The 15250-nt window shown below is 34.4% G+C and overlaps 1 protein-coding gene across 3 annotated transcripts in view; it reads right to left on the reverse strand.

The window, feature by feature from the left end:
- LOC149796326 (inositol polyphosphate-4-phosphatase type I A-like) overlaps nt 1–15250 on the reverse strand; it is a 127039-nt gene that overhangs the window by 100792 nt on the left and 10997 nt on the right. For 2 of the 3 annotated variants that reach the window (XM_089960982.1, XM_089960981.1), the window contains exons 4-7: nt 10641–10728; nt 7407–7616; nt 1903–1941; nt 1350–1471 (exon numbers count right to left, since the gene is read on the reverse strand). In XM_089960982.1, coding sequence (XP_089817108.1) covers nt 1350–1471; nt 1903–1941; nt 7407–7616; nt 10641–10728 — 459 coding nt within the window. Of the gene's footprint in view, nt 1–1349; nt 1472–1902; nt 1942–7312; nt 7617–10640; nt 10729–15250 lie in introns of those variants that run through there. The other variant, XM_089960983.1, reaches the window with a different exon arrangement.

Below are 15250 nucleotides of genomic sequence, written 5' to 3' on the forward strand. Positions count from 1 at the left end.
TATCACTGTAATGATCTTATTACATCATCATAAGGGATTATGGTGTCATAGTACTGTAATGATTTTATTACATCATCATAAGGGATTATGATGTCATATCACTGTAATGATCTTATTATATCATCATAAGGGATTATGGTGTCATATCACTGAAATGATTTTATTACAACATAATAAGGGATTATGGTGTCATATCACTGTAATGATCTTATTATATCATCATAAGGGATTATGGTGTTGTATCACTGTAATGATCTAATTACATCATAATAAGGGATGATGGTGTCGTATCACTGTAATGATCTTATTACATCATCATAAGGGATTATGGTGTCATATCACTGTAATGATTTTATTACATCATACTAAGGGATTATGGTGTCATATCACTGTAATGATTTTATTACATCATCATAAGGGATTATGCTGTCATATCACTGTAATGATCTTATTACATCATCATAAGGGATTATGGTGTCATATCACTGTAATGATCTTATTACATCATAATAAGGGATTATGGTCTCATATCACTGTAATGATCTTATTACATCATCATAAGAGATTATGGCGTCATATCACTGTAATGATCTTATTACGTCATCATAAGGGATTATGGTGTCATATCACTGTAACAATCTTATTACATCATAATAAGGGATTATGGTGTCATATCACTGTAATGATTTTATTACATCATAATAAGGGATTATGGTGTCATATCACTGTAATGATTTTATTACATCATAAGGGATCATGGTGTCATATCACTGTAATGATTTTATTACATCATAATAAGGGATTATGGTGTCATATCACTGTAATGATTTTATTACATCATGATAAGGGATTATGGTGTCATATCACTGTAATGATCATATTACATCATAATAAGGGATTATGGTGTCATATCCCTTTAATGATTTTATTACATCATAATAAGGGACTATGGTGTCATATCACTGTCATCATCTCATTATGTCATCATAAGAGAATTACCAAGTTTCTTACGTGGGTTGATTGATAGGAATATGAGTGGACAGTTAAAGATGAAATAATGATATTTCCTTAAGCTGTTGTTGAAGCACATAAAAGTATATTATTGTCTTTTATTATGAACATGTCATCAACATTTTCTAACTGTGTAATCAAACCCACACTGCTTGCTTCCTTTTACTATACACATCAGATTTCTGGCTTACCTCAACAATTTCTGTGTGGTAATAAAACCCACACTGCTTACTTCCTTTTTACTATACACATCAGATTTCTGGCTTACCTCAACCATTTCTGTTTGGTAATAAAACCCTCACTTATTTTTTACTATACACACCAGATTTATGGCTTACCTCAACCATTTCTGTGTGGTTGTGCTGTAGCCATGTCTGTTGCTGAGGAGGAACAATGATGTAAATTACTACAAATGGATTTGGAGGCTGGCCGTTCACATCATTGTGCAGGCCGTCACAGGCTACAATTATAGAAAACAAATTATACAAAACTAATAATAAAGTAAAGCAGCACGATTTACATTACTCACAAATGCTCATGATAGAAAGTACAAATGCTCATGATATAAAATACAAATGCTCATGATACAAAATACAAATGCTCATGACATAAAATACTCACAAATGCTCATGATATAAAATACTCACAAATGTTCATGATACAAAATACTCACAAATGTTCATGATATAAAATATTCACAAATGCTCATGATATAAAATACAAATGCTCATGATATTAAATATTTACAAATGCTCATGAAATAAAATACAGATGCTCATGATATAAAATACTCACAAATGCTCATGATATAAAATACAAATGTTCATGATATAAAATATTCACAAATGCTCATGATATAAAATACAGATGCTCATGATATAAAATACTCACAAATGCTCATCTCTACTGCTGGATCATCAGATGCTGATGCTGAAATTGAATTAAAAAATAAATTGTTTTCATTAATTGGGACTTTACAGTGTATAAATGCCCCTGTTTATGATATGAAAATAGTTTGTTTTTTTAACCTGTTCACATTTTGCAAAATTTATAAACTAAAAGATTGATATTCTGTACATCTTTGTCTTTTCCTGATTATCACAGTTTAAATACTCTGATAGGACAAAACATCTTCACCAAAGTATTGTTTTAATCACAAAACTTCATTATCACCAAACCATCATTTTAACCATGAAAATTCCATCCTCACCACTGTTTTAACCACAAATTTTTCATCTTCACCAATCATCGTTTTAATCACAAAACTTCCATCTCCACCAATCATCATTTCAACCACAAAACTTCCATCTTCACCAAAGCATTGTTTTTAACCACAAAACTTCACTAACCTGGCACCATTTATTCATGTAGGACCACTGTGAAAAATTAACTAACCTTATATGCAACACAAAAGTAGAAATGAAAAGATTTTAAAAAATTGAAAATATTATTTGCTTTTGAAGGAGTCAACTGCCTGATTTCTATTATTTGGAAGAAGTCTGTATTCAGATACAAATAGCACCTGTTTGCTTAATGAGTCAAGAATGATGATTAGGATTACTGACATGCGTGTACAATGAAAGACTGTAGAATACACCAAAATGCTAATGCATGGTATTCACAAGTTCCAATACTAGATGATCTAAACAACTTACATCCTTTATATCCTAACACCACATTCTATCTGAGAAGTGGAAAAAGTTAACATTGAGTTCAATGTTACTGCATGGATAGATCTATATGCATACAGACAGTTATTCATTGTGTCCAAGTTAGCTAAAAATGAAAAATGGGAAATAAAACCGAGAATCAGTGAAATCCATGATAAACAAAATCAGATGTAGCATACAGCTTTAAAATAGTGGAACAGAAAAAATTTAAGTCAAAATACTTATCAAATATATAGCCATTTCCACTTTCTTCTTTTTTAAAAAATATAAAATAAATTTCAGTAGTTTGTAAGGTTCTTTAAAACTAGTTTCACTTTACAGAGTAATTACGCTTATAAGCAAATGATGTCACAGTCTCATCATGCTGGCTTGGAAAAAGCTTGATGAATTTATAAATGTGGCGATATATATGCTCAAAAATGTCAGAATTAATAAAATTTTGAAATAAATGAATTTTCAAAAAAGCTCTAACCCATTTCAGACATACTATTCCAGTCGTATTTTATCTTTTCATATTGGATATAATTTTGTATGTATGTTCACTACATTTCATCTACCACTTCATAGAAAGATTCCTTTAATTCTGTATTAATTATTTTATGAGTACACTTTTGAACAGAAGGAAATAAAGGCAGAAGGTATGCAAATGCTACATCATGACAAAATGAGTTTTTAAAAAACCCATAAAAATTTGATTTAAAAATAGTTTTAATTTGTAGAGATCAAAATCACAGTTAGTACTGATGAAACAAGTGATGATAGCTCTGTGCATGCCTAATTAGATGATTAGTTAATTTTAATTGGTAAAGTTACATTTTAGGCAGTGAAAAATCATTATTTTTTACTTCATCAAAACAAAAAGTACAGGAAGCATAAATGATGGCAGTGATGTGGATGAAAATATTGATAACTCTGTTGAGAAAATGTAGACAGTGTAGATCATGACTGAAATGAAAAGCATGCATGATAACTAATTAATTGTCCTTTTTTTACTCGATGATGATGAAGATGAAAACGGTTGTCAAGCCAACTGGACATTTTGAGAACTTCACTGATCATAAAGTTTGCCCATGTACCAAGGTTGGATGTGTGCATAATATTGTGAAATTTGACTGCATTCCTGGAAATGGACCACAATAAACCCAACAAAACTTTGATATTTTTAAATCAGAATTTATTATAGACTAAAAATACTAAAACAAAATGAACAACTTTCCAGTAAAGATCTCATGTGAGTAAATTTAATAGAACTAATATCCTTTGAAATTCAAGAAGGACTTTTATAACCTTTTTCACCATATTAAATGGCATAAAATTCCCCACATTTAGGAGATAAAATAAATATATAATAAAGCATAAAGCAATTGTTTTTTTAGCTTATGTTACTTTTAATTAAGTCTTTTTACACCTGAAAATTTTCAATGAAAAGGTACATGAGGGTAAAGAAAGTTTTATGCCTTTTAAAATGGTATATAAATTTGAAAAAATTGATTGAAAAGCATGTCTACAAACCACATTAACCAACATCGCATCCTGATACAACAATGACTAAAAAAACTTCCAATTCTAAACTTCTGCCCATCTAATTGGTCTTCATTAGGAAAAGGAATAATGAATAGCTTCAATGCTGTTAATCAAAGTACAACATTCATGTATCGGTACACAAATGTTATTGGTAGACAAATGTTATCGGTATACGAATGGTATTGGTAGACAAATGTTACACTATATGCCCATTAGTTATGCAATGACTAATCACACGAACATATAACTTTACTCAGTTACTCCAATTTGGATATTAATTAACAAATATTAGGCCAATTACCATAGGCAGGTTGTGTTCAGTAAGGTTGACATTACATACTTTTATCACATAGATCAACTATGCTATTCTGAGATACAACCCAGCTAAATATAGCTGATTTGTTTTTCCTTGCTGAAATCATTTTCTTCATTATTACATGAATAAATATTAATTGGATTTAGATTGTCAAATAAATAATTCTAAATACATAAAGGCAAACAAAATTCTAAGTAAATTCAGTACATATCTAAACTTTCACCAAACAAGCATTTTTGGCAGTGTAAAAAAAATCTGCATGCATTGCTTACATCAAGCACCCTTCAGATAATTAGCTTTTGACATCCAGTCACATAAAATAAAAGCTCATAAAGGAGGATAAGTTGCCTACTGTGATGTAATGTTATTCTTACCCTATTTAACCTGTCACATTTAAGCAAATCTCTCATTGCACAATTAACTCTATAAAATAACAAAGCATGTTTCCAGCCATTTCATCTTAGTAACAACTCTTGATTTTGTAAAAAAAATATGCCATATTTAGAGGTACTTTTTTCCTGTATGTATAACATCAGAAGAATGAGTCAGAAATATAAATCTATACCTCATAATTAATACAATCACATGAATATTTTAGTAACACTTAATATTCTTTGACATCCTCAGTAACACTTGACATGTTAACCCCATGGGCCACATTTACGAGTTATGAGGTTGTATCCTACCTCTGAGTAATGTACCATCATCATCATTTATGATATGGCAAAGGGGGTGGTATTACAGAAAAGCTGTGGTTGTTTTGGGGTTGAATGCCAGTGCAAAATATGGCATATATGGCAGCCAGTATAGCTGGTGGAAGAATAAGCCCTGGTAAGAAATACTGACCCACAGGAAGCTACTGCCATCTTTCTTACATGACCACATTAGCTAAGCCCAAGATTCAAACCTACATGGACAGCAGTGAGATGGCAGTGATAAGCAAAGGAAAATGCTTTATACCAATCGTCCATCTGGGGCCACACAGAAAAGTAGATACATGTAGCTCTACAATGATACCAAGAAATGTAGACTTTATATTCACCATGCAAAGTACAGTGTGAGAAACCTAAATTTTAAGACATGATTTTTTTTGTGTGACCAAACATTACTGCTTTCTGAACCGGAGTTTGTGTCCAGATTTTAGACTTTTTGGTCTGAAATCTAAGGCAGACTAGTCTGACCTGCACAAGGATTGGTGAACCTTTGCAAAAGGTAGGACAAATCTGAAATTTGGAGTAAAATGTGGCATGGATACAAATATCACGGGTCCAATATGTAAAACAAAAAAGGTGAACTTTTACCCTTCTGCACATGTGTGAGCACAACAACCATAGAAAACAATGTCTTTTAAGCACCTAAGCATCCATCTAATAGAAATTCTATTGGAGGGGGATTTATCTGGATGCATTCAGAAGTAGTGGCAAAAATGCACTTCCTACCCCGATTTAAGGCATAAATGAAAAGAACCTCCTGGGGTAACGACTTAAATACCCATACCAGGTTGTAAAGAATAATAAAGGAAACAGCCTTGCTTATTACTGGGAAATTGGTATTAAAGTCAGAAGCTCAATATTCTATAAAGATCAAATTTGCAATTGAACACATTTTTTTCCATCATTTGGTTCTAAAACCTCATACTTGTGTTGTCCCAAGTGCTACTGAAATGTCATTTGAATATCTGACAATTTGATTGACCCTGATGCTAGATAAGAAACTAAAAAAACATTCTCTTAGGTGGATGATACATTCTTATAAATGGATTTAAGCAAAAGAGTTCTAACTGAGAATAAATGCAAAATTCAAGAATATAATGCAAAGCCTAATTTAACAAAATCTGGCTTTTTCCTGATACCGAACTTTCTATACCAAAGGTAAAATATATAGCATATCTAGCATTTTGTGCACTAGCTAAACTAGAATTTTGCGCTTGGAAAACATTACGCTTTTTTTGTTTAGACCTCCATCCTGAAATTGCAGTCTCTTGGGTAGGTCACTGGGGAGTAACAACTATCCTGCAGCAAATGCCAGTTGGATATGTCATCTTTTCATGCCCCTGCACATGTTACCTATCAAAAGGGTTGCAATCTTAATAATTTTCAAGTTATTACTAAGTCCTTTGGGGAAGTAGGGATAAGCCTTTGAATCAGTATAGGTTGCAATTACAGTTTTGTTGTATGACTCAAGGGCTAGGTTCTATGCAGTGGGGAAAAAAACCAGCACATCACGCAGAGATCCAAATCTGAAATGTATTAACCATAGGCAATCGATTACGTGTCAGTTTTCAAAAATGTGCATGACAAAACTTTTAAACCAACCCCAAGCCCCATTCACAGGAGCATGAACAAAATTCCAAAATTGTTAGTACAATCTACAACCACTGAATTATCACTGATCCAAAATTTACATCTCTAGCTATAACAGTGATTTCAAAAACATCAAGCACATATGACCTTAGAGAGTGTTCAGTAATACCTGTCTTAAGAGACCACTGCTATGCGAGACACCTTTTTTGAGAGATCAGGATCTCCATACACCGATTTATCGATTATGCCGTGTTATGACCTGTTATAAGAGACCACCTGTCTTGAGAGACCATTATTGTTTGACAGGAAGGGTGGTCTTCAAAGACAGGTTCTACTTATTACAATTGACCAGTGCATCTCTGAAAGTACCCAGGTAATGATAATATAATCAGATGTTATTGGAAATATATATTAAAGCTTGCGCCTGATGCTAACAGTAGTCCGCATGCACAACTCCCACCAAGAATGGTGATAAATCATCAATTTACCCTTATTTACTGAAAATGTGTTATGACAACATGCTTCAAATGCACAAAAGAAGTGTGGTGATACAGAAATCTGCCATGCTCTATTGCTGCGCACCAGAACGAGTTTCAAACTCCATCCCTGTTTCCTGTGGAAGGGCCTTAAGAAGGGGGTCCTGTCCTGTCCGAGCCTGCACCTGCTCCCGCAAGCTCTGCACCTGCATTTTGAGGCTTTCATAGCTCGCAATATGGAGCACCTGAATCCATTCATCCCGGACATTTTCAGTCTCTGCTTTAAATGTGTATGCCTGGTCATCCCCTTCATATACTACAATACAAAATAAATAAACAAAATAAATCATTGACAGCTCAAAACAGCAGAGCTCAGTCAAATCTCATTACTCCAACTCACCCTGTCACAACTTTAAACACTCAACAACATTAACAGGATTTACTTTTAATAAGACTCCCTCAAATAATCATATATACTCATTAATAAGTCTGACCCTGATCGGCTGACACACAATACCCTGGAAAGCAAGGTCTAAGTTGTTTGTTCTACTTATTAATCCTAACGAACTGCAGAAATCTAAATCTGCTTGTGCATTATGAGACTGGATTCAACTTTTATAAGAGAACATTTGGTAATACCAAACATCCTGACATCATACCATATGCATCTAATGATAAGCCCATGCCTGATGATAAACCCATCTCTCATTTTAAAATATACCGTTACCTGATAATAAGCCTAATTCATAATAATTTTTTATTTAATATAAATTAACATTGTTTCTGAAAATTCCTTTTTATAATACATTTCATTTAAAACAAAAAGGCATACTTCATATCTACACTTCGACAACTGACAATAATGTTTCAACCTGACAAAATGAATGATAGTGTAACATTTGATTTTCATCATGCATTGTGTTATATTTCTGAGGTATATACACAAGGATGAACAATTCAAATCAACATGGATTGAAAGTTAAAGCCATCTATCTTTCTGATTTGGAAACTACAGTATCTAGTCTTCATCCAGATTTTCAACAAACAAGACCAGGTCCCAAAGACACCAATCATCTCAAAATGTCTACCTAAATTACAGATTGTTTAAATGTCTTTCTCACTACCTGGTTGATAATTGTTTCCAGAAAATTCATCAGGCATAATGGATTAAACATGGTCGCACTTTGTTACATTCTTCTTATAACAGTCTTGCATTACCTCTTAGGGAAATGATTTATTCAACTCTCTTTTCAAAAATGAAAAGCTTGCCAGATATGAAATTAGAAAATAAAAAGTGGCATTGTTGTCTTCTCTTATCTCGACCTCTGACATTGACTAAAGTACTCAAGAGCAATTTGTGGAAACCTTTTGAGAAATTTGTGTGAAACTGGAACCAGAGGGACTTTATCACCTATATCGCTAAATCAATGGGAATGTTTTCCAATAACTATAATATTAATAATAATAATAAGAAGAAGAATATTCTATTTATGAAAGGTGACTTATTTAGTCAAGAACTATTCTCTCTTGAAGCCCTCTAAAAGAGAAAGTACAACAATATACATCATACTAACCAATTTTGTTTTCCTGGTTTGACTGTACAGGTACTGTATGAAATTAATAGAATCTATGTTGGAGTTTGGACTGCGACAAGGAAATCCCAGTCAAGGGTTTATATTATTTGTCTCCCCATGAAACTATGCTGAGTGGGGAGACAAATAACGTAACTCCACTAGTGGGAGTTCCTTGTCCTGGTGCCAACACTGACATACATTATTCTTCACCCAATTTTTCCAACTAAATTAAAATAGCTCTACACCCATGCAAGTTAGTTAGCTTATTAAAACACAGTATTCATCAGGTATTATTATTGATTTTCACTCTATATATAGGTCATCAGGTTTTATACTCTTTTATGAAAATCTGAATAATTATCTAGCTACATATGCCACTCTTAGAAAAAATCAAGAAAGAAGTTATAGCTGTTAGGTGTTGGAAGTATCATGCAATGAACATCTTAAACCATGTACTACTGTTGTTCAAAATACAGCACGGCTCATTTATATGAATATTGTTAACGAGGGCAATGGGATGACTTGTTGACCCTAAGTAAGCAAGTCCTATGCATGAGAAAATAGAAATATAAAACCATTTGATATTATTGCTGTATTATCATATTTAATCGATGGATATCATATGAAAATATCAATAAGTAATTTATATCTTTTAATCAGATAACTTTTAACTTTCATCAGTTTGAATCTGGAAAAAGTCCTATGGTAGGCAGTGGTACATTACACTAATGGGTACAGGCTTCCATACAGTTTCTAAGTGTGTAGTGATGGAGAAAATTTCTAATTCTTGATATTCTTGGAAACTAATATTTTCTTTCATGGAAATATGGCAAGTGTTGCTACTGCTAGTGCAATGATATGCTACAATGAAATCTTGTTGTAGAATAACATGTAGATGGATAAATGAACCACTCTGGTTGGTTAGTGCAGGAATTTTCATTTGTTTACAATGTTTGATTCAAATGGGCTATTTGGGGGTGTTTGACAAAGTTTGAAGAATTCAGGTGTTATTGTCTTAATGGTAGCTTATGAGAGAGTTTTTATTTTTCATTTTGTAGTCAGTGACGTGTTGGATAGTATCTGTGCATGGATCAGAGTTTTCTGTTACACACAAATCACAAATCTTATTCTATCTGTAGCTCAGTACATTTTCAGGTCAGTGTCACTAAATGTAGCTAACAATACATAATTCATTTCACGCAAAGTATTTAAAACTAGTTAGGTACTTTTAGCTAAATTTAATTACTCTGACCAGAAAATGTGCCGACTTTGGCCTACAGATAGGATAAAATTGAGCATGCTGTGTGGAATGAACTAGTTTGTAGCATAATACCCAATAGCTTGACTTTGTGTGCATGTGTCTGTCTCTCTCAAAATGTTTGGTATGGTGTGTTCTCAAGCATGGAGGGACCTTAAATTGCTAAATGGATTTTTTGTGTTATACAGCTATTGTTGTTGTTGTTTGATTTTAGAACAACTACATCAAGTAGAGCAGAAAACAACAAGGGCTTTTTTTAAAAATTCCTAACATGTGGACACCTTGACTGAGATGACCTAAGATAAGAAAAGTAAGGTTAGCAAAACAGCAAGATTTCTGTCACATGAAAAGTTCATTTATTTCTTACAGTAATGGGAGTATTACTATTCTTACACCCATAGGAATGGCAGGTCCATGCTTAGTTGTTATGAATGGCACAAGGAGTGCAATATGCAGATGAGAGTTTGGGATAAATGTGTTTTACTTAAATGTAGCATCAGATATTTACCAATGACAAAAGAATATCCATCTTTTTCATGAAGATCTAACTCCACTGAACATCGCTCCAGTATGAGTAGACCCAAGGGTTCCGATTTCTGATGATGAAAAGAAAATTTACCTATAAGCATCAGTAATTAGGTAAAACCTAAACATTTTTCATGTGTCAATATATTAGCCCATTCAACAAAGTTACACAACATTGTTTGGCACCATTTTCTTACATTTATTTCCCTTTTTATTCGCTAAGCCCCAGCAAAGAAAAAATAATTATTTGTTTTCCTTTTTCATTCCCTAGGTCCCAGTTCTGAGGATGTAAATAAAATAAAAAAATTGAAGATAATTGCTTCCATGATAATGAAATTAATTATGATCATATACAAATGTATTGATGTCTTTAGTTTATATTATGTATATTATCTATTTTTATTTGCATGACATTACATGTGTTTGCTTGGATACACAAGCAGGATTACAAATCCTTCCATGCTTCCTTCAAATTGTTCTTGGAAAAAAGAAATATTCAGACTTTTTTATCCACAAGAGGTCAAACATCATGTCAGGATTATGAAACATGTTGTTTTCAGATCATAGTTGATACTGTTACATGTATCATTTAGAGAACGCAACTATGAATATCCTGATTTACAATAATAATACCACAGATTTATATATATATACATCACTCATATCTTAGTAGTCCAATTAGTCAGTCACTGAAGCAGTCTAACATTTAGCAAAAATCACAATGACCTCACTATTGACATTCTGGATTAGAATCATAAAAACTGGTGGAATTCATTTACAACTAGATAAATATTAGTACATGTGTGCTGTATGAGTGGCCTGGGACAAAAACAACTTATTCCCATGTCCATCATGCCAATGCATTACCTGAGTTTTGTATGTATCCAGACTGTATTAGATAGGAATGTGCCACTATTATTAACACTGCAATTAATTACTAATAACACCCACCATTTGTACATTGTTGTGTTAGCAATAATGACTAATTCCACCCACCCTAGGTGTTCTGATATATAAGGAGTAATGACTAATAACACCCACCCTTGGCGTTCTGGTATGTAAGGAACAATGACTAATAACACCCACCCTTGGCATTCTGGTAAGTAAGGAATAATGACTAATAACACACACCCTTCACACCCTTGGCATCCTGGTATGTAAGGAGTAATGACTAGTAACACCCACCCTTGGCATTCTGGTATGTAAGGAACAATGAATAATAACACACACCCTTGGCATCCTGGTATGTAAGGAATAATGACTAATAACAAACACCCTTGGCATACTGGTAAATAAGGAATAATGACTAATAACACACACCCTAGGCATTCTGGTATGTAAGGAATAATGACTAGTAACAAAAACCCTTGGCATACTGGTATATAAGGAATAATGACAAATAACACACACCCTAGGCATTCTGGTATGTAAGGAATAATGACTAATAACAAACACCCTTGGCATACTGGTATATAAGGAATAATCACTAATAACACACACCCTAGGCATTCTGGTATGTAAGGAATAATGACTAGTAACAAACACCCTTGGCATACTGGTATATAAGGAATAATGACTAATAACACACACCCTAGGCATTCTGGTATGTAAGGAATAATGACTAGTAACACCCACCCTTGGCATTCTGGTATGTAAGGAATCATGACTAATAACACCCACCCTTGGCATTCTGGTATGTAAGGAATCATGACTAATAACACCCACCCTTGGCATTCTGGTATGTAAGGAGTAATGACTAATAACACCCACCCTTGGCGTTCTGGTATCTAAGGAAAAATGACTAGTAACACCCACCCTTGGCATTCTGGTATGTAAGGAGTAATGACTAATAACACCCACCTTTGGCATTCTGGTATGTAAGGAGTAATGACTAATAACACCCACCTTTGGCATTCTGGTATATAAGGAATAATGACTAATAACACCCACCCTTGGCATTCTGGTATGTAAGGAGTAATGACTAATAACAAACACCCTTGGCATTCTGGTATGTAAGGAGTAATGACTAATAACACCCACCCTTGGCATTCTGGTATGTAAGGAATCATGACTAATAACAAACACCCTTGGCATTGTGGTATGTAAGTAATAATGACTAATAACACCCACCCTTGGCATTCTGGTATCTAAGGAATAATGACTAGTTACACCCACCCTTGGCATTCTGGTATGTACGGAGTAATGACTAATAACACCCATCTTTGGCATTCTGGTATATAAGGAAGAATGACTAATAACACCCACCCTTGGCATTCTGGTATATAAGGAATAATGACTAATAACAAACACCCTTGTCATTCTGGTATGTAAGGAGTAATGACTAATAACACCCACCTATGGCATTCTGCTATGTAAGAAGTAATGACTAATAACACCCACCCTTGGCTTCTGGTATGTAAGTAATACTGACTAATAACACCCACCCTTGGCATTCTGGTATGTAAAGAATAATGACTAATAACACCCACCCTTGGCATGCTGGTATGTAAGCAATAATGACTAATAACACCCACCTTTGGCATTCTGGTATGCAAGGAATAATGACTAATAACACCCACCCTTGGCATGCTGGTATGTAAGTAATAATGACTAATAGCACCCACCCTTGGCATCTTGGTATGTAAGGAGTAATGACTAGTAACACCCACCCTTGGCATCCTGGTATGTAAGGAATAATGACTAATAGCACCCACCCTTGGCATTCTGGTATGTAAGGAATAATGACTAATAACACACACCCTTGGCATTCTGGTATATAAGTAATAATGACTAATAACACTCACCCTTGGCATTCTGGTATATAAGGAATAATGACTAATAACACCCACCCATGGCATTCTGGTATGGAAGGAGTAATGACTAATAACACTCACCCTTGGTATTCTGGTATGTAAGGAGTAATGACTAATAACACCCACCCTTGGCATCCTGGTATGTAAGGAATAATGACTAATAACACACACACTTGGCATCCTGGTATGTAAGGAATAATGACTAATAAAACCCACCCTTGGCATACTGGTATATAAGGAATAATGACTAATAACACCCACCCTAGGCATTCTGGTATGTAAGGAATAATGACTAGTAACACCCACACTTGGTATTCTGGTATGGAAGGAGCAATAACTAATAACACCCACCCTTGGCATCCTGGTATGTAAGGATTAATGACTAATAACACCCACCCATGGCATTCTGGTATGTAAGGAGTAATAACTAATAACACTCACCCTTGGCATTCTGGTATATAAGGAACAATGACTAATAACACCAACCCATGGCATTCTGGTATGTAAGGAATAATGACTAATAACACACACCCTTGGCATCCTGGTATGAAAGGAATAATGACTAATAACACCCACCCTTGGCATACTGGTATATAAGGAATAATGACTAATAACACCCACCCTTGGCATTCTGGTATGTAAGGAATAATGAATACTAACACCCACCCTTGGCATTCTGGTATGTAAGGAATAATGACTAGTAACATCCACCCTTGGCATACTGGTATGTAAGCAATAATGTCTAATAACACCCACCCTTGGCATTCTGGTATGTAAGGAATAATGACTAGTAACATCCACCCTTGGCATACTGGTATGTAAGCAATAATGTCTAATAACACCCACCCTTGGCATTCTGGTATGTAAGGAATAATGACTAGTAACACCCACCCTTGGCATTCTTGTATGTAATGAATAATGACTAACAACATCCACCCTTGGCATTCTGGTATGTAAGGAGTAATGACTAATAACACCCACCCTTGGCATGCTGGTATGTAAGGAATAATGACTAATAACACCCACCCATGGCATCCTGGTATGTAAGGAATAATGACTAATAACACCCACCCTTGGCATACTGGTATGTAAAGAATAATGACTAATAACACCCACCTTTGGCATTCTGGTATGTAAGGAATAATGACTAATAACACCCACCCTTGGCATGCTGGTATGTAAGTAATAATGACTAATAGCACCCACCCTTGGCATCCTGGTATGTAAGGAATAATGATGAATAACACCCACCCTTGGCATTCTGGTATATAAGGAATAATGACTAATAACACACACCCATGGCATTCTGGTATGTAAGGAGTAATGACTAATAACACCCACCCATGGCATTCTGGTATGTAAGGAATAATGATCAATAACACCCACCCTTGGCATTCTGGTATATAAGGAATAATGACTAATAACACACACCCATGGCATTCTGGTATGTAAGGAGTAATGACTAATAACACCCACCCATGGCATTCTGGTATATAAGGAATAATGACTAATAACAGCCACCCTTGGCATCCTGGTATGTAAGGAATAATGACTAATAACACCTACCCTTGGCATCCTGGTATGTAAGGAGTAATGACTAATAACACCCACCTTTGGCATCCTGGTATGTAAGAAGTAATGACTAATAACACACACCCATGGCATTCTGGTATGTGAGGAGTAATGACTAATAACACCCACCCTTGGCATTCTGGTATGTAAGGAATAACGACTAATAACACCCACCCTTGGCAATCTGGTATGTAAGGAGTAATGACTA

The sequence above is a fragment of the Sinohyriopsis cumingii genome, chromosome 6 (genome assembly GCF_028554795.1).
Source record: "Sinohyriopsis cumingii isolate HCF-2022 chromosome 6, ASM2855479v2, whole genome shotgun sequence".
Taxonomy (NCBI): Eukaryota; Metazoa; Mollusca; class Bivalvia; order Unionida; family Unionidae; genus Sinohyriopsis; species Sinohyriopsis cumingii.